The sequence below is a fragment of the Triturus cristatus genome, chromosome 4_1 (assembly GCF_964204655.1).
Source record: "Triturus cristatus chromosome 4_1, aTriCri1.1, whole genome shotgun sequence".
In the NCBI taxonomy this organism is placed as follows: Eukaryota; Metazoa; Chordata; class Amphibia; order Caudata; family Salamandridae; genus Triturus; species Triturus cristatus.
In genome coordinates this window covers 854836831-854861157 of record NC_140585.1, presented here as the reverse complement: position 1 = coordinate 854861157, position 24327 = coordinate 854836831, and the positions used below count along the sequence as shown (strand labels likewise).

Below are 24327 nucleotides of genomic sequence, written 5' to 3'. Positions count from 1 at the left end.
GGAGAGGGTTTACATTTGGCACTCTTGTTGCCACGAGTATTACATGGAAAATACATGCTGATGTAGTCATGGAAACATGGAAGGCACAAGTAACCTACTTTTTCCAAAACATCGAGTGTACACGTAGAAATTCTTGTTTAAGAGCAAGGTAAGGATAAGCCTAGCATCAGGCGATGAGTGATCTTCCAAACTGACACTTACAGAACAATGGCTACGCAGCATTACACCATATTCTATATAAGACTGGAAGCTTGGTTGCAGTAGTGTATGATGTTTACTTTCAAGAGAAGAACTGATTTGATATATTTCAGATCTTCAGAATGAAGGTGAGAGAGAAAATAATGCACCTTCTCCTGGCTTATTTGTGCTTCCTGGAATTGGAAGCTACAGCATTCTTTTGATCTACGAAGGACTTCATGTTTTAGGTAGGAGATATAGTGGACATATTTTCTCAAAAAATGAATCAATTAAGGGTTGGATCTGAGGTCATTTGTACAAGATGAATTGGTGTTCTATATGAATGGGATGACATCTCCCATCACTCAGGTGAATTCAAGAGACTTCTTTGTTGAGAACCAAGAGCCTTTGGGTCAGTGTACCGATGACAAGGTATTTGTTTCAGATTCCATACGCCTAATGGATGAGAGGACTGAGTGCAAGTCCAGATGTAGGATACCCTTTTCCAGACTAAAAACACATTTCGTTAAACCTTTTGGTGGAAAGTGACAGGTCTGGCGGCACAGGGCATGGTGCCTGCCACCTGTCACTAGCCTCTCCATGGTATCAAATCCATGGCAGCCTCATCCATTTTCCACGGCATTGTTGTTTTATTGATTACAATGGGACAGCACTCAACTGTAAATGCTGGACTGACAACGTTTACACTACATTTTGTTGCAATATCATATGAAAAACAATTGGCCTAATCTTACGCTTAAATGCTGCAACCGAATTTTCTTTGCATTCAAACCTAGCAAAAGAGAATTTTGTAGTTCTTTCATTCTGTCTTAGACTAGTGCTTTTGAAGCAATGTTCTATGCAAGTTGTTCATGATTTTGCCTTACCACTTTTGGTTGAAATGGTGGACACATCCCTCTGTTTTCAAGAACCTCCCATTTTATCCCTTGGAAGAAGGCATGCTGACGGATGTTCCCCTTCATACCCAGTCTTCTTTCGGGTTCTCGGATGAAAAGCTGAAAACAAGCAAATTTAGTTAATTATTTCATGTCACGATGTATTCACAACTGTTTGGCAGGAGATGAGGGCATGGCCGCGGCCGAGCAAAGAAGGTGAGTCTGTTTTGTCTTAGGAATCTTATTAAGTTTTTCTTCTAACACTATGCACTTTACCAATCTACCCAGCCGACCTCATGAGATGGGCTGGATCCTATAAAATAATCTACTTGTATTCAACATTCTCATAGAAACCACTAATGAAACAACTGCAACATACTTTAAAAGACAGGTGACTTCTATAATAGTGCAAACTGATGCTGTATAAACCTGTTTAGAGAATAACTTTCTTCACTAGCAAAATAACATCTATGGTTATGAATAATGAGCTACATGCAGGACAGAAGCATGCTGCCCGGGCGGCTGGATCGTGTTCACAAAGGATCTGAAGGACATATGCTTACAGATAGACAAACGACAGCACTTAGATACTGTGCACCGCAATATATATATTTTTTTATTTACGATTACAACTTTTATCTTGTGCTTATATCACATGAGTAGGTATGAACATATCCAAGATGGCTTCCCTCATGAACTAACTAACCCTTTGCTCACGTGGCACAGAGAACACCTCCACTTGTAGATGAAACAGCACATAGACATAAATGTTTTTGGGCCGTTCAGACTGATTAGTACAAATAGGGAGTTAGACTTTCAGCGAATTGGGGGCTGGTGAAGAGAAGTGATTGCCTTGCATAGAGTGTGCATCTGAATTAGTACAACCGATGTGAGAGTTGACACAGCAGCACTGAGGTAGGCCTAAAGGGCTAAGACTTGAAGCTATGCAAGGTTTCAATGTCAAGAGCAGTCAGTGGTCTAAGTGGATGTACCAGGGTGTGCTGACAATCTATCAGTTTGTTTCAATGAAATTAGATGCGAGCTAACTTGGCAAGTTTTCATGTAGGGATGAAGGAGTTAGCTACGTGTTATCTAGTTGATTTGTTGGGTGAGAGGAAGACAAATTAAGGGATTTATTGTGCTTCCATTAACAAGGCAGGCAGCTGTGTGCTGCAGAGCTGCAGTTATGGAGATAGATTGTCTGGGATAATCTCCGATGAGGCTATTGAACTAGTCTGGTTTATATGACATGAATTCTCTTCCTAGATGTGGTGTGAGAATGAGACAGTGCTATCAGTGATTAAGAACAGGCATTGAGCTTGGTGTACGTGTCAGGCAGATGTGCTGCTTGCAATGATGCAGAATTAGAGGGAAACATTGAAGTGAAGAATTGTTTACCAATCAGGAGCAGTGTGACTTTGGCCATGCTGTGTCTAAGCTAGCAAGGGCCTATCATTGGTTTAAAGACGGCTAAAGTAAGTTATTCAGATTTGAAGCTGCCACCAACAAAGACCTTCCAATGCAAGTTTTTGAAACATGATATTCCAATGCATTTATCTGAAATATGATTTTAGGGGGTTCCTTAGCAGGATAGTAGTTCTAGTTGAGTAATAATGTAAACATCTTGCTTTCTTTTATTTTGAGAATGCACGTCTTTGGTAAAATCAAGTATGAGTAAATGTAGGACACAAAGCTATTTAGCATGCTGAAGGCAGTAAACAGGTAGCACAAAGTAGTATGCTAGAAGACCCAAGGTGGGGGATTGTTCAGATGTTATAAAAATGGATCTCAAGGTTGTTTTGGAGCCGATATCGCCCACCTCTGGGTGTTCTTGGCTATCCTAGTGGTAGTAAAGGGAAGGGCAAAAGTGGTGAAAAAGGCAAGAGGTTTGACCACTTGTGATGGTCCGCAAGCGTGGTTGCATGACCTCCAGTGTTGAAGTGTAGTGCTACAGCAGGCTTGTCCAACGAGTAGCAAGTGTCTTACTGGAGGCTCTCCAGCTACTTGTAAGTAGGCCTCCAGTGAGCATCCCAGCCCACTAAATTACAAACTTTTAATTGGTTGATTTAACGTATTTATCTCAAAATTGAAATGGTGATAGCTGATTGTTAAAGCAGGCATCTTTGGGTAGACTTATTAATAATATTATTACATTGGTGCCCGGGGCATTGCAGCTATGACTGTCATGTGTTAGGCATTCCAAATTCATAAAGCATTTTTCACATAATCGCTGGCAACCCTGCCTGAAGCAACAAGGCGATTGCTGCTGGTAAACGTGCATGAGGGGGCACTAAAGTGATCTTGTATGACAAGGTCACTTTTACCACGCCAATAATAGTAGCTCAGAATGATTTTCATTTACCTTAAGAAGCTCTTATTACATAAAAGGTTGGAGACACCTGTGACAGAGTCATGACGCCGCGACCGCCAGCGCTGCCCCCCTGTGTACCATCGCGGGGACATCGCGACTATTAACGTCGTCGCGAATATTGGTGAAAATCTAAAAAAATATATCAGTGAATCATTAATATGCATTGTTAGAGAGATATTGATATTTTGTAAAATGTTTTTATAGAGTTATTTGTATAGTGAGTTATCTACTGTGATGGTTAATATTAATTATATAGTTATAATTTTTGGATGTGTTAGTGGCCATCGAATGTCTTAAAGAAACTTAGTAGGAAAATATGAGTTTAAACATGTTTTGAAAGAAGTATGTATATAGTAATATGTGTAGGGCAATGTTCGGAATGGATTTTTTTACATATTAATTTTGGATGTGTTGGTGGCCATTGAATGTCTGCTTTTGTTTTCCATTTTCACGACATGTCAGCGGGGATCGGGATTACCGACGTCATTGTGGTCTTCAGAGTCACCGCTGAAAGATAAAATAGGTTTTAGGGATGGTTTTTATAGAAACTTTCTAAAAAAACATGACTTTAGAGAATACTGTAAGAAACCCCTAGTGTGGAAATACTGTAGTATGTGTGGATATATGTGTTTTAGACTTTATGGAGAAGGAGTGATCGTCGCGGTTAACAACGCCATTGCAACATCCCAAATAAATGTGAAAATGGAAAATAGGTCTGAATGATGGATTTTAAAGAAACTTAGCACAAAAACATGAGTTTAAACATGTTTTTAAATAAGTATGTACATAGTAATATGTGTAGGGTAATGCTCAGAATGTTTTTTTTACATATTATTTTTGGCTGTGTTGTTGGTCATTGAATGTCTGCTTTTGTTTTCCATTTTGCGTGACGTGTTTGCGGGGATTGCGATGTCATTGAGAATATACAAAATGCAGAGAAAAAAAACACTGCTTATTAATCTCCTGAAGGAAATACAACCTTATAAAAATACCTCTTATAGAGCCATTTTAGATAGAAAATACAATTTCAAACCTTAAAAATTCAATAATAAATCATAGGTTATATGGACGTTATAGTTGGGAAATAGGATTTGAAAATTCACAGAAAAAAACAAAGGTTACAGGGATGCTATAGTGAGGATATAGCATAAAAAAAAACTTAGAAATTCACCGAAAAAAACAAAGGTTAGAAGGATGTTATAGTTAGGAAATAGAATTTAAAAAACCTTAAAATATTACAGGGATTTTAGTTAGACTGATATTCCACTCATAAAAAACCAGAGAAATTCAGCAGTTACAGTTAGCTGAGCTAACAATGAGCCCCCGCAATGCACTGCTTATGTCTTCACATATTACATCACTCATGACATGGTCAGTGACATCACTCATGACATCTCAAATGACATCACTCATGACATCTCAAATGACATCACTGATGACATCATCTACAGAATCTGACGCACCCACTCACTCATCCCATGTAATGTTTCATACACCCACTCCAACTTCCACACTACCATTCTCGAAACCATTGACACAAACATTCCAATACTTACATATCCCCACTCACTAACTCATAGGTCTACACACACATCCACTCAGTCACCCATACAGCCACTCGTAAACCAACTTATGCACTAATACAGCCACTGATATATCCACTCATACAACCATACAGCCACTCACACACTCTCAGTCACTCATAGAGCTACTCACATGCCTACTCACTCAGTGCTTAATTTGTGCCGGAGCTTTCCGGTGCTTAGCACCGGCACATAATTATCAAGGCCGGGTCTACAAGCATCTTTGTGCGTCATTCATTGATATATTGGATTTACCTCACTATTGGACTTTTCGCAGAGTGCTGTGTTCAACTTCTCGTCCGTCTACCGAGTTAGTCAGTCCCGGACCGATGAAGTGTGTTGCGGGAATGAATCCCAATCTGATATGTTCAGTACTAGAATATGTTGATGGTAGCCGCGGCCCTTAGTTGAGTGTTTTGCCGGCCCAGTGGGCGGGGCCTGATATGAGCGTGATATTGGTTCTGTGGGGGCTGGGGCTGTGCGGCAGCAGGCAGCATGCGCAGAGTTTCTCAAATTGCATTGCCACGCCCCACCAACCGAGTCATCGTCGGTACAACGGTTCAACACTGAACTGAGTGTCAGGCCAGCCCGACCTCACAAGGACGTTGAGAACTGGCAGGCAGCAACCAGGCAGGCCTAATAATAATAATAATAATAATAATTTCTCTAATCCAATGATTTGTTCCATCCATCGCAGTCCGGTTTCCGTCCTAATTTAAGCACGGAGACGGCACTGCTGGAAGTGTCGGAAATCATCAGGGAGACACTGGATTCTGAAGGAAGGGTCATGCTCGTCATGCTGGATTTGTCGGCGGCCTTTGACACCGTCCCCCATGAGGTGCTCCTCTCCAGACTTTATGACATCGGTCTGAGGGGGACGGTGTTCAATTGGTTTACATCTTTTCTCGAAGGCCGCCGACAAACGGTCTGGGCCTCTCCGAGCTCCGCCGAGATGTCGCCATTGGGAGTCGGTGTTCCACAGGGTTCTGTGTTGAGCCCGACTCTCTTTAACATCTTTATGACACCTTTGGCGGCACTGGTGGAGTCCTCTGGGGCCCGGATCGTATCCTACGCTGATGACACTCAACTGCTTTTCACGTGTGGGAAAGGCCAGGCTTTTGATGGAGAGAACATCCGGGGTTGCTTGGAGTTGGTCTTTGGCTGGTTCCAGCGAAACGGCCTTAAGGCACACTCCAGTAAATTGGAGGTGCTGTTCTTCGGCTGCTCTCTGGACCCTGATTGGCAGGCCTGGTGGCCATTAGGTATGGATTGCCCTGTCCAGGCATCGCTTGTGGCTAAGAATCTGGGAGTGAAGGTTGACAATAATTTGTCACTGAGCTCACATACTTCTGGCCTGGTGGGTACCTGCTTTGGTATGCTTAAGATGCTCCGGAAGTTCCTGCCTTTACTCTCAGAAGAGCACAGAAAGATCACTGTGCAAGCCTTGATAGGCTCGAGATTGGACTATGCGAACGTCCTTTATGTAGGTCTTCCAGAATATCTGGTTCAGCGGCTGCAGGTTGTGCAGAACTCCGCGGCCCGGGCCATCTTTGGCCTTCATAGGCGAGCGAGAGCTTCGGGTCTGGTGCGATCGCTTCATTGGTTACCTATCCGGAAGCGGATTATGTTTAAAGCACTGACCCTGGCGCATAAAGCGCTATTTGGCACCGGAGCGAGGTATCTACAGCAGAGATTGTCTTTCTATCGCCCAGTTAGATCTCTGCGGTCGGAATCTTTGTTTCTCGCGGTGGTTCCTCGGGTGAGGAAGGCCCGCACTGGGGGTCGCTCTTTTAGTTTGAGGGCCCCTCAGTTGTGGAACTCTCTGCCTTTGGACCTACGGTCCTCTTCTTCTCTCCTTCTGTTTAGGAAGAGCCTCAAGACGTGGCTTTTTAACCTGTAGGGTGTCTTTGTCTTTTTTTGTCTTTTTTTCTTTAGTCTGTTTTTATGTTTTCGGTTTTACTGAGCTGCCTCGATAAAGCGCCGGGACACTCCACGGAGTAGCCGTGCGCTATAGAAATAAAAGTTTAACATAACATAACATAACATAACATAATAATCAGTTAATGAAGCTAAAGGCCTGCAGTGTGTGCCCTGGCTGCCCGGCCCTCCATGAACGGTAAGAAGTTATATACTAATTAGTCACACTCGCCATGTCAATAAAATGCTGTGGACCTAGTGGCCCATGCCAAACCAACGCAGCTTTTTTTTTTGGAGTGTTTTGGCGTGACGGTCGTCAGAATTATGTAGTATACACGGTCACCAGAAAACTTCCTACAAATTCATCAGAGGCAGTGCTGTGTTCTAGAAGCCTCTATCCAGAGACGTTTTCTTATGGCTGACGGTGTCTGTAACAAACCGTCTCAGTATCTGGAAACCACAGGCCGGATGCAAGAATCGTTTAACCTCTCGTATTAAAAGTTTTTTGGGTGACGGATCTCATGGTCAAACTGCCACATTAGACTAATGAGCAGATCCACTAGTCTAATGCGGGGACATGAAAAGGTTGCTTTATGCTCTTATGATTTTGATAGCGGTAGTACAGTCTCTAGTGTGCGGCGTGGTGCCCTTGAGAGCTGTTGTGCAGCCTCCGTGTGCTCTGTGGTGCCCTGGAGAGGTGTAGTTGCAATCTCTAGTGTGGGCTGTGGAGAGCTGTGGAGCGTACTTACGTGTGATTGCTGGGCAGGCTTTGTAAACCTGGACAAGCGTCAATTTTACCCTCTACTCCCAGGGGCACCAGACAGAGGGTACCCGAGTTTGCTTTGCAAGTGATTGTAGCACCCACTTCAGCAAAACCATTTATTGTTTATAGCGTTCTCATTGCATTGGAGGATTTATGTTAAATCTCTCTCCGGGTCAGGTATAAAACGATTATTTGCTTTTCAAAGTCAGGCACACTCCTGACGCAGGCCAGGGCCTCCTTATGTAGCGAGGCCTACAGTAATATTGAGTTTCTAGAACAGTCGGAGATCAGATGTATTGACCAAACAGAGACGCTGTGAAGAGTTACTAGTTTTATATAAAATCACATCCGGTTGTTGAAAATGCAGCTCACAGGGTGTGTATAGAGTAGACACGCCCTAGTTGTCTGGTTTACCAGCACCACAGGCATTAAAATGCACCTGAATTTCAGCAGGTCACGTCAGTGTAGTAGTACTCTGGTCCGGTGGCTATACAAGATTTGATGATGCACTGCCTGGCCGCCGGCCGTACACTTATATATCAAGGTACCAGCACTGCACAATACTGATGAATATGATATGGCCCGGCTGGAGTTAAGTTAAACTGGCCTGCCCTTTCCGCCCACCCGGCCCCTGCCCTTGTACTATCCTCCATTCCTCCCAATTCTGATTCCTCCCTTGCTTCAGAGTGGCTAAAATGTTAATCAGTGCAGGCTGGCAAAAAATGGGCACATCTGTGTCTCGCTCTTGCTGCTCTAGCACTCCTGAAATGCCCGTTATTGGGGATGGCGCAGACAGGAAATTAGAACCTCAACCTAGGCTCTAACTGTGGGTGACTGGTGACGGGCGTAACGGCCCATGGCTCCATTGCCTGCCATTTAACCCCTTCTGTGCCCATGACGAGATGGTCTCGTCATGGAGCACAGTCGCGCTGTGCCCATGACGAGACCATCTCGTCATGACACCCACCCACGGGGGAAGCGCTGGGCCCCGTGAGTGGTCGATCTTTTTTTTTTTTACTGGGAAGGCAGGGGAAGACCTTCCCCTGCCTCCCCCCGCCACCCCCGCGTCATCAATGACGTCAGCGTGCGAGCCGCGCTGACGTCATTGGAGGTTTCCCGTTTGCTCTCCGTGGCGCAGGCAGCTATTTGCTTCCTGCGCGTCGGAGAGTAAAGGTGAGTTTTGGGGCTGGGGAGGGGGGATTTTTGCATCGGTGGGTTTGGGTTAGGGGGGGGGCACTATGGAAGGCCCAGGCATGCCAGAGGCTCGGCTTCGTTCGTGTGTGCCTGTTGTTGCTTCCCTGTGAAATGGATTCAAATTTGAAAAACGCTCGTCTTTCTAGTTGCTTCCCTGTGAAATGGATCCAAAAATGCCAAGAAATGCCCTTCTTTGTAGTTTTTCAAATCCAAAGTGCAGCAGCATGATTTTTGCATTGGTGGGTTTGGGTTAGGGTGGGGGCACTTTTGTATGCCCAGGCATGCCAGGAGGCTCGGCTTCGTTCCTGTGTGCCTGTTGTTGCTTCCCTGTGAAATGGATCCAAATTTGAAAAACGCTCGTCTTTCTAGTTGCTTCCCTGCGAAATGTATCCAAAAATGCCGAGAAATGCCCTTCTTTGTAATTTTTCAAATCCAAACTGCAGCAGCATGATTTTTGCATCGGTGGGTTTGGGTTAGGGTGGGGACACTTTGGTATGCCCAGGCATGCCACGAGGCTCGGCTTCATTCCTGTGTGCCTGTTGTTGCTTCCCTGTGAAATGGATCCAAATTTGAAAAACGCTCGTCTTTCTAGTTGCTTCCCTGTGAAATGGATCCAAAAATGCCGAGAAATGCCCTTCTTTTTTTCAAATCCAAAGTGCAGCAGCATGTAGAGAAATAGAATTTCTTATATGAGAATAATAGCAAGACAGAGGGGTTGCAAAGTGGCCAGATTGTTTCTTTTTACATCCAAATACACCAGTATCACTTTACAGAGTTTGCCAGTGAAGTGCTACTTTCATTTTCTCGTCTTTCTTTGAAGAGCATTGTTGTTTCCAGGTTGGGAGAGTGTACCATTCCTGGAGGTACTGCAATACCTGGTTGATGGGTGGATTGGAAAACACAATGTGTACCATGGCTCTGTGTTTATGGATGTGGTCTTTTTATACCATACTGCTTACGTTTTGTAAGGATGTAAGCAATGGACAGTGAAACGGTTCCCTTCAGGGCCCTCTAGTCATGTCCATAACTTTTCAGGTGAAACCACTCGCTGATTCCTGAATAGTTAGTGAGAGATCGTTTAGGTAACCATGTTGTTTCTGCTTACATTTCACATGCTTTGCATTCCCTATGAGTGGTTGCTTTTTTTTTTTTTTTTTAGGCAGCATATTACTCTTATCAAGTGCATAATTTGAATTGAGCCACATCCAAGTGTTTATAGCGGGCACAATTAGGTTACAGCTGAAGGCAGTGCGAGTTTCAGTGGGCAAGTATGGTGTTCAGTGGGGATGTGGCACTATGGCCAGAGCTGTGGAATTTGGAACTGGGGAACCGGGTTCCGCATTCATGACCAGTCCACCACACCACTGTACTGAGGGAGCACATTCCCATGCTAGACCGTAGAAGGCCCCACTAGACCTTAGAAGGCTTGATGTCTGAGCACAAGCAGATGTACCCTAGTGGTGTCAATTGTGGGTTAACCTTGAAGGCCTGTCCACCACAATCCATACTGAAGTCCATCTCAAATTTCCCACCTCCCAGCGTTCCCCTGGGTCTCCCGGTAAAAATGGGGCCTCACTTGTGTGGGAGGCCCAAGTACCCGCGACAGGCAAGGGCCCAAAACGTAGTGATGCGACACCAAAATTGCCCATCTCAAAACCACCTGGTTTTGCAAGGGGGGGTCACCTGGGTTTTTGGCCCGGTGCTCGGCGGCCATCTTGGGAAACCTACCAAACCCATACATTTCTGAAAACTAGACACCCGGGGGCTTCCAGGGAGGTATGGCTTGCGTGGATCCCCCAACGTTTCCTTACCCAGAATCCCCTGCAAACCTCAATTTTAGCTGAAAAAATCACTTTTTTCACACATTTTTGCGTGGGAAAGTTGTGGCATCACCGGGCTCACTCAAATTTCCCACCTCCCAGCGTTCCCCTGGGTCTCCCGGTAAAAATGGTGCCTCACTTGTGTGGGAGGCCCAAGTACCCGCGACAGGCAAGGGCCCAAAACGTAGTGATGCGACACCAAAATTGCCCATCTCAAAACCACCTGGTTTTGCAAGGGGGGTCACCTGGGTTTTTGGCCCGGTGCTCGGCGGCCATCTCGGGAAACCTACCAAACCCATACATTTCTGAAAACTAGACACCCGGGGGCTTCCAGGGAGGTATGGCTTGCGTGGATCCCCCAACGTTTCCTTACCCAGAATCCCCTGCAAACCTCAATTTTAGCTGAAAAAAATCACCTTTATCACACATTTTTGTGTGGGAAAGTTGTGGCATCACCGGGCTGAAGTACTGGGTAATTTAGACCCAGCGGTGCAGGGGCACACACCCTATGACTTCTGGGTTCACCCTGTTCCGGACCTACAGAAACACAGAGTCTTCTGGGTGAAGTCAAAGAATCGTTTATTGGCTGCAGACCAATGACAGGTATCCTAGAAGTACAACAGCGTGTATGTTCTCAGGAGACTGCTGAAAATCATAGGAACGGACTTCTCCTTAAGTACAAAATATCATGCTCCAGGCACACATTCCTTGGTTTACGATATGGCCATATAAAGGCATACATTACAAACGAAAAAGCAGAGTCATGATGACCATCCCACATTCCAGTTCGGCCAGCCCACAATGATTTACACAGTAAGGTTCAGATCCCACGTTTGAAGTAAATAGACCCCCCAATAAACATGAGCATCTCCTGTTTTGGGAAACAAGTCATAAAGCAGGAACAAGCAGGTGTGGAAGAGATTAGCCGGGGGATTGTGTAGAATGAAAGGATTTTATGACGGGTCAAACCCTGATGCTAATCACAGGTGGACGGAGGAAGGGGAGCTCGTGAGACCGGTTTGACCCGGGGCAGCAGAGCCAGCTGCCCAGGTCACAGAGAAGTCAGAGGGAAAGCCCATGTACTGTGAGGCCCGTATTAACTCGATCATAGCCTATGTGAGGGCAATGACAAGATGGCCACTGCTTCCAAAATGGAACCCGCGTAGTGAAGCAGAATAACGTGTACACAGTGCATTCATAGCTAGAACGATATATAAAGCACTTGTACATGCCGCATTTACCATTTGCGGTTCGCTAATACCAAGATAGACAGGGGTAGGGCCCTGTCCCCTACGCGGTCCCGAATATTAAAGTACGACAGACCCTCCTTTTGCCCTTACATAGGCAATCACTATACTCATCTTAATCCGAGTCTAGGTCAATGTTCACGAAGTCATGGAGATGTTGCTGTAGCATCATCCTATTACTTAGCTCGTCCCTCGATACAGGTTTCCTTACACATAAGGTAGCACAGAGACCACATATCGCGGGAGCACACTGTATACACAGGCAGAGCAGGAAAAGAATGGCTAAGATCATTCCAATGACCATCAGAACTTTCCAACCCCAGGTAGATATCAATTCCCAGAACCACCCCACCAGTGACCAATCTCCCTTATCCACGTGTATGGCTTCAGATATTTTATGGAGTTTGGAGATGGCTTGATACACTGTTGGAGCATTATCTGGTATGAAAATGCAGCAACTGGATTGGATGACCTTGCATACCCCACCGCGGTCTGCAAGAATAACGTCTAGAACCATACGGTTCTGCAGAGTCATAAGGCGATCCGCTTGGAGCTCAGCTGTCAGATTACTAAGGGCACCAGCCGTTACATTGACAGTGGATTCAACCACACGAGTCAGCTGTCTCAGGTTCCTACTATTGACCATAGGTCCCCAAAATGGCAGGAAACCCAAGAAGAAGTCTCCTGCTTCCTGACCGGCAGTATCTTCCTTACTAATCACACCTCTCACAACTCTGGTCTTGTGATAGTCAGAGGCAGCAGTAAATGTCGGCGGTAGCAAGTTCGCAATATAACATGTGCCCGAGAAATCAGGGGGCAGCCATGTATATGCTCGGTCATGACAGATGAAATATGTGCCCTTAGCAGCCAAAAACGCAGGGGAAAACTGTGACGAGAAAGTGTACGTTTCAGTACAGTCACTTCTTCCCAGTTGAGCTCTAGGATTCTGACCATTACCCTGTAAGCAGAACCGACCCATGTGGGGTACGACCCAGATTGGAGATGAAATTTTCCGCTGTCTTTCACCCAGACTAATACTATACCCCGTCGCGTTCCATCCTACATAAGGTCTCAACTCTTCTTTGGGAATAGATGAGTATGCATTAATATCCCTACTCATATCGGCAACTCCTTTCATCAAAGCCTTATTATTGGTGATAGGTCTGATGGAACGCGGTTGGCGAGGGGAGTATGTATCTAGAGCATAGAGAAACATGGTTTGGAATGCCCATGACGATCCATTGTAACTGTACGGCAGCACCAGGTAGGGAATACCCTTGTTAATGGTATGTGGCATTAACCCACACACCCAGCAATTGGTCGTATTCATTACCAGTTGGTGCTGGTGCAAGAGCTGGATAAACGAGTTATTTACGAACTCTGATCGTCTGGTCTGTTCGTGCTCAGGCAAAGGGTGAAAAGAGTGAGAGGAGGCAGTAGAAAGGAATATAGGCTGTTGAGTGGGTTCAATGGGCTTTTGAGCGGAGAAGAACACAAATCCTACAATAAACATCATTATGCTACACAGTGTAAAAAGGCACAAAAAGACAAAACATTTACTTTTTACAATTCTACACATCCTTGCGTTAAAGTTCATTTCCTCAATTGGTCTCTCCATCTTAAAAAACTCCATCCTCTACTCGGGCCGCTCGCGGTGGATGAGTTTCTTCTGCTAAGGAGCACGCCTGTCAGTCCAGGGAAACGCCCTAGACTAACCAGAACCGTTGACCTAGCGTCTTCGGCCTGTACCCCAAAGTCTTGGCACCGCGACCCTGCGGCAGAACCCGGATGGTGGTTCGAAAAACAAAAATCAAGAAAGTCCTTCAGATGGGAGAGCAAAAATGTCAAAAGGAAAATAGTGAGGAAATCTTTATTTGTCCATGGGCCTAGGTCTCAAATTATAGCGGAGACGGCCAGGTGCTGTTTGGTCTCGGAACAAAAGTTCAGGCTCAGTGGTGTCCAGTCGACTTGATGGTGGCACAGCTTCCTGCAGAATATTGTCACTCTCTTGGTCTGAAACTGTGTCTCTTAAGCGTGCGTCACTGAATGGTACAAAGCGAGGTACAATGTCTGTCTCTGAGTCGGCGATACCCTCCTTGACCCACTGGTCATATGGCAGAGGCAAGGGGACTATTTTGCAGTGAGTACCATGGATCCAGTGCTTCTTCCCTTTCACTCGCACTGCTGATCTTGTCGACAGTAGGACAAGATGAGGGCCGATCCAGCGAGGCTCGTCGTTGCTCTTGCGCTGGAAGTTTCGGACTAGCACCCACGTACCAGGGTTGATGGGGTGTCCGGGAGGTTCAGAGGCTTGGGGAAGAGTATCATGTACCTGTTGGTGCAAAACACGCAGTTTAACAGTCAAATCATACAGGTAATCGAGCAGTACTGGATGCTCTATTTCGCTAAATTTTGCCGGTCTTGGCACGCCCCATACATTAGCCGGGCGGCCAAAGACGACCTCATAAGGGCTAAGCCCCACTCGTGAGTGTATGGTCGTTCTGGTGGACAGGAGTGCTAGAGGCAGAGCGTCAGGCCATTCAAGACCAGTGCTCGCCTGGATTTTAGCCAGCTTGAGCTTTAAGGCTCCATTGTAGCGTTCTACTAATCCAGCTGATTGGGGGTGATTTGCAGCGTGGAACTTCTGCTTTATCCCTAGCCCTTCACATACATTCTTCATCACTTTACCCACAAACTCACTTCCGTTATCACACCACACCATTCTTGGCATCCCAAACCTAGGGAAAAACTCCTTCACAAGGGCTTTGGCTGTGGATAGGGCAGTGTTATCTTTCAGAGGATAAGCCTCAATCCATTTTGAGAAAGCACAGACAACTACCAATACATATTTCAGGTTGTTGCATCTTTCCATGTGAATAAAGTCCAGCTGCAAAACTTCAAATGGACATGATGGGGGTGCAAAGTGACCAGCCGGAGTTGGGGTTCCCCTACCAGGGTTGTACTTCAAGCATACTATGCAATTCTTGACCACGTTCTCTGCACACTTGGGAATCCCAGCATTCTGCCATACTGGAGCCAACAACTTGCATATACCTTTCGTACTAATATGTGCCATTCCATGTGCCATAGTAACCACTGGAAGCACATATGCATCAGGCAACAACCATCGCCTATGTTCTGTCAAATCAATCCAACAACCATTCTCATCCAACTTACCCATACTTTCTCTCCACTTGCTTAACTCTTCCTCTGTGGCTTCAGCTTGAAGCAACTTCACACTCTCTATTGTGTTCTCACACATTCCCACATCATTAACCCATCTTGCGGGACCTGCAACATACATTCTAGTCTTCACATTCTGTGCCGTTTCTCTCGCGGTCTCATCAGCAAACGCATTCCCACGTCCAACATCATCTGTGACTTTCCGGTGCGCACTACATTTCATGATCGCAACTTGCAACGGTAGGGTCAGTGACTCAAGGAGATCATTCACCAACTTGCCATTCTGAATTTTAGCTCCATGTGACGTCAGGAACCCACGCTCCTTCCACAAACGCCCAAAATTATGAGCCACGCCAAAGGCGTACTGGCTATCTGTGTATATGTTCACTCTCATTCCTTCAGACAACACACATGCTCTCGTGAGGGCGATTAATTCTGCTGCTTGGGCCGAATTATGTGGCACTCGTGCAGTTTCCACGACCGTGTGTAAAGTCGTGATAGCATATGCAGCAGTCGTGTCACCATTAGGGAGCTTGAAACAGGACCCATCTACCCATAAAGTGCCATCACACTCAGTCAGGGGAGTATCTTTGAGATCTACTCTCCCTTTCGTTTCTTCTTCTGTTCTGAACAGACAGTCATGTTGCTCAATCTCATCTGAGTCTGCTGGAATAGGCAACAATGTAGCTGGATTCAGCGTATTACATCTTTTTATGTGTATGTGATTAGCTAACAGTGTAAGTTTGTAGCCCGATAATCGTGCACTAGTCAAGTGTTGTGTCTTAGTTCTATTTAATAATGTGTCTACAGCGTGTGGAACCATGACAATCAATGTGTTGTCCATTACCAAACCAGCAGATTGTCGGATAGACATCGCTGCAGCAGCTGTCGCTCTCAGACAGCTTGGCAATGCCCTCGCTACAGGGTCCAAGGTGGATGAAAAATATGCGCATGGGCGCGGTCTGTCGCCAAAAGGCTGTGTTAACACTGACAACGCACATCCATCTTTCTCGTGAACATACAATGTAAAAGGCTTACTGTAGTCGGGAGTACCCAACACAGGTGCTGAACATAATGCATTACGCAATTCCACAAAACTTTTCTGGCACTCTTCAGACCATGGGAAACTAGGGATCCAATGCCTACAGTATGAAGTGATGCCCAAGAAAGCACGCACTTCTCTCTGTGTTTTCGGCACACTCAACTGTGCAATAGCTTGAATTCTTTCTGGGGTCAATTTCCTTCCCTCCTTCGATAAGAGATGACCTAAGTAGGTCACTTCTTGTCGACAATATTGCAGCTTAGAGAGAGACACTTTGTGATGGAAAGCGGATAAATGGCGCAACAGTGACAATGTGGCTTCTTTACAGATCTTTTCAGTATCCGCAGCGATCAGTAAATCGTCCATGTACTGAATCAGGATAGCGCCACTAGGTAAAACAAGTGCATCAAGCTGCGCTTTCAGAGCCTGACTGTATATGGATGGACTCTCACAGTAGCCCTGGGGAGCGCGTTTGAAGCGGAAGCTTCGGCCTCCCAGACTAAAACCAAAAATATCTCTGCTCTCTTCTGCAATTGGGATACTAAAGAAAGCATTCTTTAAATCGATCACTGAAAACCATGCAGCAGAGGCTGGAATCATCGTTAACAAGGCAGTTATATCAGGGACAACCGGAAACTGTGGCACAACAATCTTATTAACCTCTCTAAGATCAATCACAAATCTGTAAACAGGTGGCTGTGAGGGATCCGTTCGTTTTAAGACAGGTAAAATCGGACTATTGCAAACGTTGCCTCTTGTCTCTTCAATCACACCCTTATTAATCAGGTCGCCGACAATGTCTAACAATGCTTTCTGTCCTTCATTAGAGATCTTGTACTGGGGAATACGTGGCAGTCTGACATTAGCCTTTAAAGTCACCACATATGGCGGTATTTCCAAGAGGCCCACATCATTGGGACCAGTAGCCCAAAGGGCATCCGGAAGGGACGACAATTCAGGTGGCATCGTGTTTTTAGACAAATACATTGGGGAAACCACTCTCTTGCCTAATGTAAGTTGTACTCCCGAAGGAGAACAATACAGTGTAGCGTGCAATCTTTTCAACAAATCTAATCCCAGCAAATTCTCACCACAACCTGTTGTCAGGATCAGGGGTGCTTTCAGCTCACAAGGTCCAACAGAAAGTGACATGGGACTGGAAATCGGGTTCCTAACTGGGGCGCCAGAAAAACCTACTGAAACATTTATATCGCCAGACAAAGGTGCGCCAGGGAGTTTTGAATGCATGATTGAACTCTTTGCAGCACCAGTGTCTAGCAGAAAAGGCTCCTTTACATTTGCTGTAGTCACCTCAACATACGGTCCACTCTGATCCACTGGCACTGAAACAACTCCCTCTCTCTGTCTATGGCTGTCCTAGTAATCATTATTCTCTGCATCACCGTCCTCTGCATAATAATCATTATTATAATACTGTGCCGCATTACTAGTCGCGTTAGCTTGCTGATCAAAGCTATTGATGGTACTTTGAGGCGGCAGAGGACGCGCGTTCTGGGGAACACTTCCACGCCCTCGGCCTCTAGGAGCTTGCTGACCACCCCTACCTCTTGCGCCATACATATTACCGTTCCGCTGCATTAATTTAGGGCAACTGTATTTAAAATGACCTTCCTCTTTGCAGTATGAACATTGGTTGGGACCTACAGGGACACGTGGTTGGTAATACCCGTTCATTTGCTGATTTGTCTGAAACTGTTGGGGTTGGTGATAGACACCTTGGGGTTGCCTATAATTATTACCACCTCCACGTGGCGGATAGGCCTGCTGTAAAAGGACCTTTGTCTTCAGTTCCTTCGTTTTCTTCTCCGTTCTATCTTTCTCGTCTTTATCTCTATTTTCATAATACTGTGCAGTAGCCAGTATTTGCGCTGAAGAAGAAACAGCCCAAGAACTTTCTGAATCTTTTAACTTTTTACACAGGTCAGGAAGTAAATTCTGCACAAACTTATCCACAAACAGCCGTTGGCCACCCTCAGTACTCATATCTTGCCCACTGTGGTCAATAAACGTTTCTTCAAACCTAGTAAAGAAGTCTGACACTGTCTCATCTTTCTTCTGCTTGCATGCAGATAACTTATCCCAATTTACGCGCATCGCAGGCATTATTGTCTTCATATACGTGATGATTCTACCAGGCAATTCAGCTACTAAAGGTTCTGGTTTCGCACCACCAGTTTGTCTCGCATCAGCAGCAACAATGTTAGTCCATGTATCCCCTAGTTCTGCATTGTGATCTACATTACGAATTGATCCCCATAGAGGCTGTGGAACAACATTACCAAACAACATGTCTATATCGGCCAGATTCATAATGCATGACCCTGCCGTCTGTGACAACTCTTTATAATAACCTGCTGGGTTTTTACGGGGATCAGGCAAGGACTGCTTAAGTGCTAACACCTCAGAGCGCTTCCATGGAACATGCACCCAAACACGCTGGAAATGCGCTGCCACAGCGGGGTTACCACCGGCAGCTGCAACCGCTTCCTTCCATACCGGGGGAACTTCTCTCATAGGGTATTGTCGCGCTTTTGCCTTTTTCCCCACAAGGACCTCTTGTTCAAACAATGACTGTTGGCAATCGTCATTCCTTAAGGACAATACAACCGCAACTGCTTTATCTACTTCGCGGTCCACAATTATACCAGTTCCAAAATCGAACCTCACTCTACACAATTCCTGCGGGTTCGGATTTCTACCACTATCCTCCAATTCTTCACAGAGAATTTCGCACATTTTCTCAAACACATATCTCTGTTTAGGGGCATCCCATTGATGGAAAGTGTTAACAACTGATTCCACATCATACAGTGAAGGGAAAACGATCCATCTACGCGCCATGTGATCTATTACCTTTTTCTCATCGGGGTTAGGCAATTGGCTGCGCAACTGCTTACGCTGTACACCAGGAGTTGCACCAGATGACCCAAAGAGAGGAGACATTAATGTAGTAACCACATTAGCTAGGCGCTGTCGCGCTGAAGGAGAAGCTGAGGCGAGAACAGGGGGAAAAACAGAGGGAAGAAAAGAGGATGTAGAGACAGGTACTGGAGTGGTGGAAGGAAGAGTGTTAGGGGAGGCAGTTACTGGATTAGGCAAAGTCGCAGGAAGTGCGGGGGCAGTTGGAAGCACAACTGGCAGCACTTGAGAGGGCTGCGCTACAGGAATAGGAACTGGCTGCAAAGCAACTGGCGGTAGCGGCAAGGCTTGCAGTACATGCACTGGAGGCGGCATATTTACAAGCTGGGGAGGCGCCGTGGCAGTTTGAGCATACGGGGGTGGCGAACTCAACAAATGTGACATCAAAGGATCTTTCTCCTTTTCTTCTGACTCATCCTGCTTAGAATGTGGCAAAGCTGGGTAACATTTGTCAATCCCTAATTTACGCTGCCTGTGCAATTGCTCATTCATTTGCTCCTCTTCATTGTCTTTAAATTGTACAGCTGCTTGCATTACTGACATACCTCTCTCTCTCTTATTCTTTTTCGCTAACTTAATTTCCTTCTGTTTGGCTTCCTTTCGCCATAAGCGGAAAGAGTCAAACATCGCCGGCCGGGCTTTCTTCTTAAACAATTTAATTTCCAGATTATCTAAAATATCGGTATCAAAACTACCATTTTGGGGCCATTTTAAAACACCATCTTTCCTGGTGTAGTGGATCCACACTTCGTCATATGCAATGGGGCCTACGCCATGTTTTACATAGAGCTCATAAGTTGGAGTTCCAACCGGAGGAACCGGACATGATTCCTCTAGCTGGAAATCTTTTCCACAACCCAAACAGAATAATCTACCAAATAATCCAGAACCAGGCATCTTCGCTCACTAGTCTAGATCCAAACGTCAAAGGATTATCGATTACGATATTCTCGTGAATACACGAGTCCTCTGGTTTTGGCGTTTGCAAACTCCAAAGTACCAATTCAAATGATCCCGAAGGATACCAAAACAAATGGGAGACGCTCCACTTATACTTAACTGAATATTGCTGATCGATGGCGTCACCAGAAGACTCTCTCGATTGTTTCGCTCTCTCAAACTCGTCGAGGGTCCAAAACAGGTCGATTAATCAGGGCAGCAGTCCTTCGTAGCCGTCGGGACGCGGAGAACCTCGCAGAAAAGACTTTCGGACCACGTCGACATGCAGGGGTCGATGAAGTGGCGGCCTTCCTCCGGAATTTCCACACGAAGCTCCTCACGAACCTCTGGCTTGGACTGGTACCGCTGAAATCGGCCCCACGTTGGGCGCCAAACTGAAGTACTGGGTAATTTAGACCCAGCGGTGCAGGGGCACACACCCTATGACTTCTGGGTTCACCCTGTTCCGGACCTACAGAAACACAGAGTCTTCTGGGTGAAGTCAAAGAATCGTTTATTGGCTGCAGACCAATGACCGGTATCCTAGAAGTACAACAGCGTGTATGTTCTCAGGAGACTGCTGAAAATCAGAGGAATGGACTTCTCCTTAAGTACAAAATATCATGCTCCAGGCACACATTCCTTGGTTTACGATATGGCCATATAAAGGCATACATTACAAACGAAAAAGCAGAGTCATGATGACCATCCCACATTCCAGTTCGGCCAGCCCACAATGATTTACACAGTAAGGTTCAGATCCCACGTTTGAAGTAAATAGACCCCCCAATAAACATGAGCATCTCCTGTTTTGGGAAACAAGTCATAAAGCAGGAACAAGCAGGTGTGGAAGAGATTAGCCGGGGGATTGTGTAGAATGAAAGGATTTTATGACGGGTCAAACCCTGATGCTAATCACAGGTGGACGGAGGAAGGGGAGCTCGTGAGACCGGTTTGACCCGGGGCAGCAGAGCCAGCTGCCCAGGTCACAGAGAAGTCAGAGGGAAAGCCCATGTACTGTGAGGCCCGTATTAACTCCATCATAGCCTATGTGAGGGCAATGACAAGATGGCCACTGCTTCCAAAATGGAACCCGCGTAGTGAAGCAGAATAACGTGTACACAGTGCATTCATAGCTAGAACGATATATAAAGCACTTGTACATGCCGCATTTACCATTTGCGGTTCGCTAATACCAAGATAGACAGGGGTAGGGCCCTGTCCCCTACGCGGTCCCGAATATTAAAGTACGACAGGGCTCACTCAAATTTCCCACCTCCCAGCGTTCCCCTGGGTCTCCCGGTAATAATGGTGCCTCACTTGTGTGGGAGGCCCAAGTACCCACGACAGACAAGGGCCCAAAACGTAGTGAGGTGACATCAAAATTGCCTATCTCAAAACCACCTGGTTTTGCAAGGGGGGTCACCTTGGTTTTTGGCCCGGTGCTCGGCGGCCATCTAGGGAAACCTACCAAACCCATACATTTCTGAAAACTAGACACCCGGGTGCTTCCAGGGAGGTATGGCTTGCGTGGATCCCCCAACGTTTCCTTACACAGAATCCCCTGCAAACCTCAATTTTAGCTGAAAAAATCACTTTTGTCACATATTATTGTGTGGGAAAGTTGTGGCATCACCGGGCTCACTCAAATTTCCCACCTCCCAGCGTTCCCCTGGGTCTCCCGGTAAAAATGGTGCCTCACTTGTGTGGGAGGCCCAAGTACCCGCGACAGGCAAGGGCCCAAAACGTAGTGAGGTGACATCAAAATTGCCTATCTCAAAACCACCTGGTTTTGCAACGGGGGTCACCTGGGTTTTTGGCCCGGTGCTCGGCGGCCATCTAGGGAAACCTACCAAACCCATACATTTCTGAAAACTAGACACCCGGGGGCTTCCAGGGAGGTATGGCTTGCGTGGATCCCCAACGTTTCCTTACCCAGAATCCCCTGCAAACCTCAATTTTAGCTGAAAAAATCACTTTTTTCACACATTTTTGTGTGGGAAAGTTGTAGCATCACCAGGCTCACTCAAATTTCCAACCTCCCAGCGTTCCCCTGGGTCTCCCGGTAATAATGGTGCCTCACTTGTGTGGGAGGCCCAAGTACCCACGACAGAAGAGGGCCCAAAACGTAGTGAGGTGACATCAAAATTGCCTATCTCAAAACCACCTGGTTTTGCAAGGGATGTCACCTGGGTTTTTGCCCTGGTGCTCGGCGGCCATCTAGGGAAACCTACCAAACCCATACATTTCTGAAAACTAGACACCCGGGGGCTTCCAGGGAGGTATGGCTTGCGTGGATCCCCCAACGTTTCCTTACCCAGAATCCCCTGCAAACCTCAATTTTAGCTGAAAAAATCACTTTTTTCACACATTTTTGTGGGGGAAAGTTGTGGCATCACTGGGCTCACTCAAATTTCCCACCTCCCAGCGTTCCCCTGGGTCTCCCGGTAAAAATGGTGCCTCACTTGTGTGGGAGGCCCAAGTACCCGCGACAGGCAAGGGCCCAAAACGTAGTGATGCGACATCAACATTGCCTATCTCAAAACCACCTGGTTTTGCAAGGGGGGTCACCTGGGTTTTTGGCCCGGTGCTCGGCGGCCATCTAGGGAAACCTACCAAACCCATCCATTTCTGAAAACTAGACACCCAGGGGCTTCCAGGGAGGTATGGCTTGCGTGGATCCCCCAACGTTTCCTTACCCAGAATCCCCTGCAAACCTCAATTTTAGCTGAAAAAAATCACTTTTTTCACACATTTTTGTGTGGGAAAGTTGTGGCATCACCGGGCTCACTCAAATTTCCCACCTCCCAGCGTTCCCCTGGGTCTCCCAGTAAAAATGGTGCCTCACTTGTGTGGGAGGCCCAAGTGTCCGCGACAGGCAAGGGCCCAAAACATATTGATGCGACATCAACATTGCCTATCCAAAAAAATGTTTGGGCCTTGCCTGTCGCGGGTACTTGGGCCTCCCACACAAGTGAGGCACCATTTTTACCGGGAGACCCAGGGGAACGCTGGGAGGTGGGAGATTTGAGTGAGCCCGGTGATGCCACAACTTTCCCACACAAAAATGTGTGAAAAAAGTGATTTTTTCAGCTAAAATTGAGGTTTGCAGGGGATTCTGGGTAAGGAAACGTTGGGGGATCCACGCAAGCCATACCTCCCTGGAAGCCCCTGGTTGTCTAGTTTTCAGAAATGTATGGGTTTGGTAGGTTACCCTAGATGGCCGCCGAGCACCGGGCCATAAACCCAGGTGACCCCCCTTGCAAAACCAGGTGGTTTTGAGATAGGCAATTTTGATGTCACCTCACTACGTTTTGGGCCGTTGCCTGTCGCGGGTACTTGGGCCTCCCACACAAGTGAGGCACCATTTTTACCGGGAGACCCAGGGGAACGCTGGGAGGTGGGAAATTTGAGTGAACCCGGTGATGCCACAACTTTCCAACACAAAAATGTGTGAAAAAAGTGATTTTTTCATCTAAAATTGAGGTTTGCAGGGGATTCTGGGTAAGGAAACGTTGGGGGATCCACGCAAGCCATACCTCCCTGGAAGCCCCCGGGTGTCTAGTTTTCAGAAATGTATGGGTTTGGTAGGTTACCTATTAGAACCGGCGGTCTCTAGTTGGCAGAGGTGTACACTTCTGACAAATAGGGATCTACCAACTCTAGTCAGGGCAAGGGGATTACACACTCAGATAACCCCTGCTACCCCCTTGGTAGCTTGGCAGAGCAGACAGGCTTATCTCAGAGGCAGTGTGTTAAGCATTTATGACCACATACAGTAATAAAGTGAATACACTACAAATGGACACAACACAGGAGTTATTATAAAAATAGTATTTTTATATAAGGCTTAGCACAAGACCAAATAAAGACAAAAATATACCACAATCTTAATAAATACTCTTTGGAAGGAAAAATAATAGTTCAGGTAAAGTTTCTTCTTAGGAAATAGTTCTTTAGCAACAAAATCAAGTATTCTTCTGAAACACAGTTCTTGGCAACAATGTAACCCCCACAGGAGTCACACGACGTCGAGTTTACGATATTCCCAAGGTTCGGCGTCGACCGCGAGGAGCGCTACGTCGAGCCTGGAGTTGCAACAGAACCCCCAAACACAGTACCTTTGGAAATGAAGAAAACGATGATCCACGGCGTCGAGATGTCGGCGTCGAGGTCGGCGTCGGGTGTGCCTCGGATTCGGGTCGATCTGCAGCGGCGTCGAGAGGTGTCGGGCCGGAGCAGCGCTCACGGCGTC

At 46.3% G+C, this 24327-nt stretch overlaps 1 protein-coding gene across 5 annotated transcripts in view; it reads right to left on the bottom strand.

The window, feature by feature from the left end:
• Positions 1 to 24327, bottom strand: part of PRKCQ (protein kinase C theta) — a 549254-nt gene that overhangs the window by 3745 nt on the left and 521182 nt on the right. For all 5 annotated transcript variants that reach the window (XM_085653544.1, XM_085653545.1, XM_085653543.1 and 2 more), the window contains one exon: positions 1065 to 1193. In XM_085653544.1, the coding sequence (XP_085509670.1) occupies positions 1065 to 1193 (129 nt within the window). The remainder of the gene's footprint in view (positions 1 to 1064; positions 1194 to 24327) is intronic.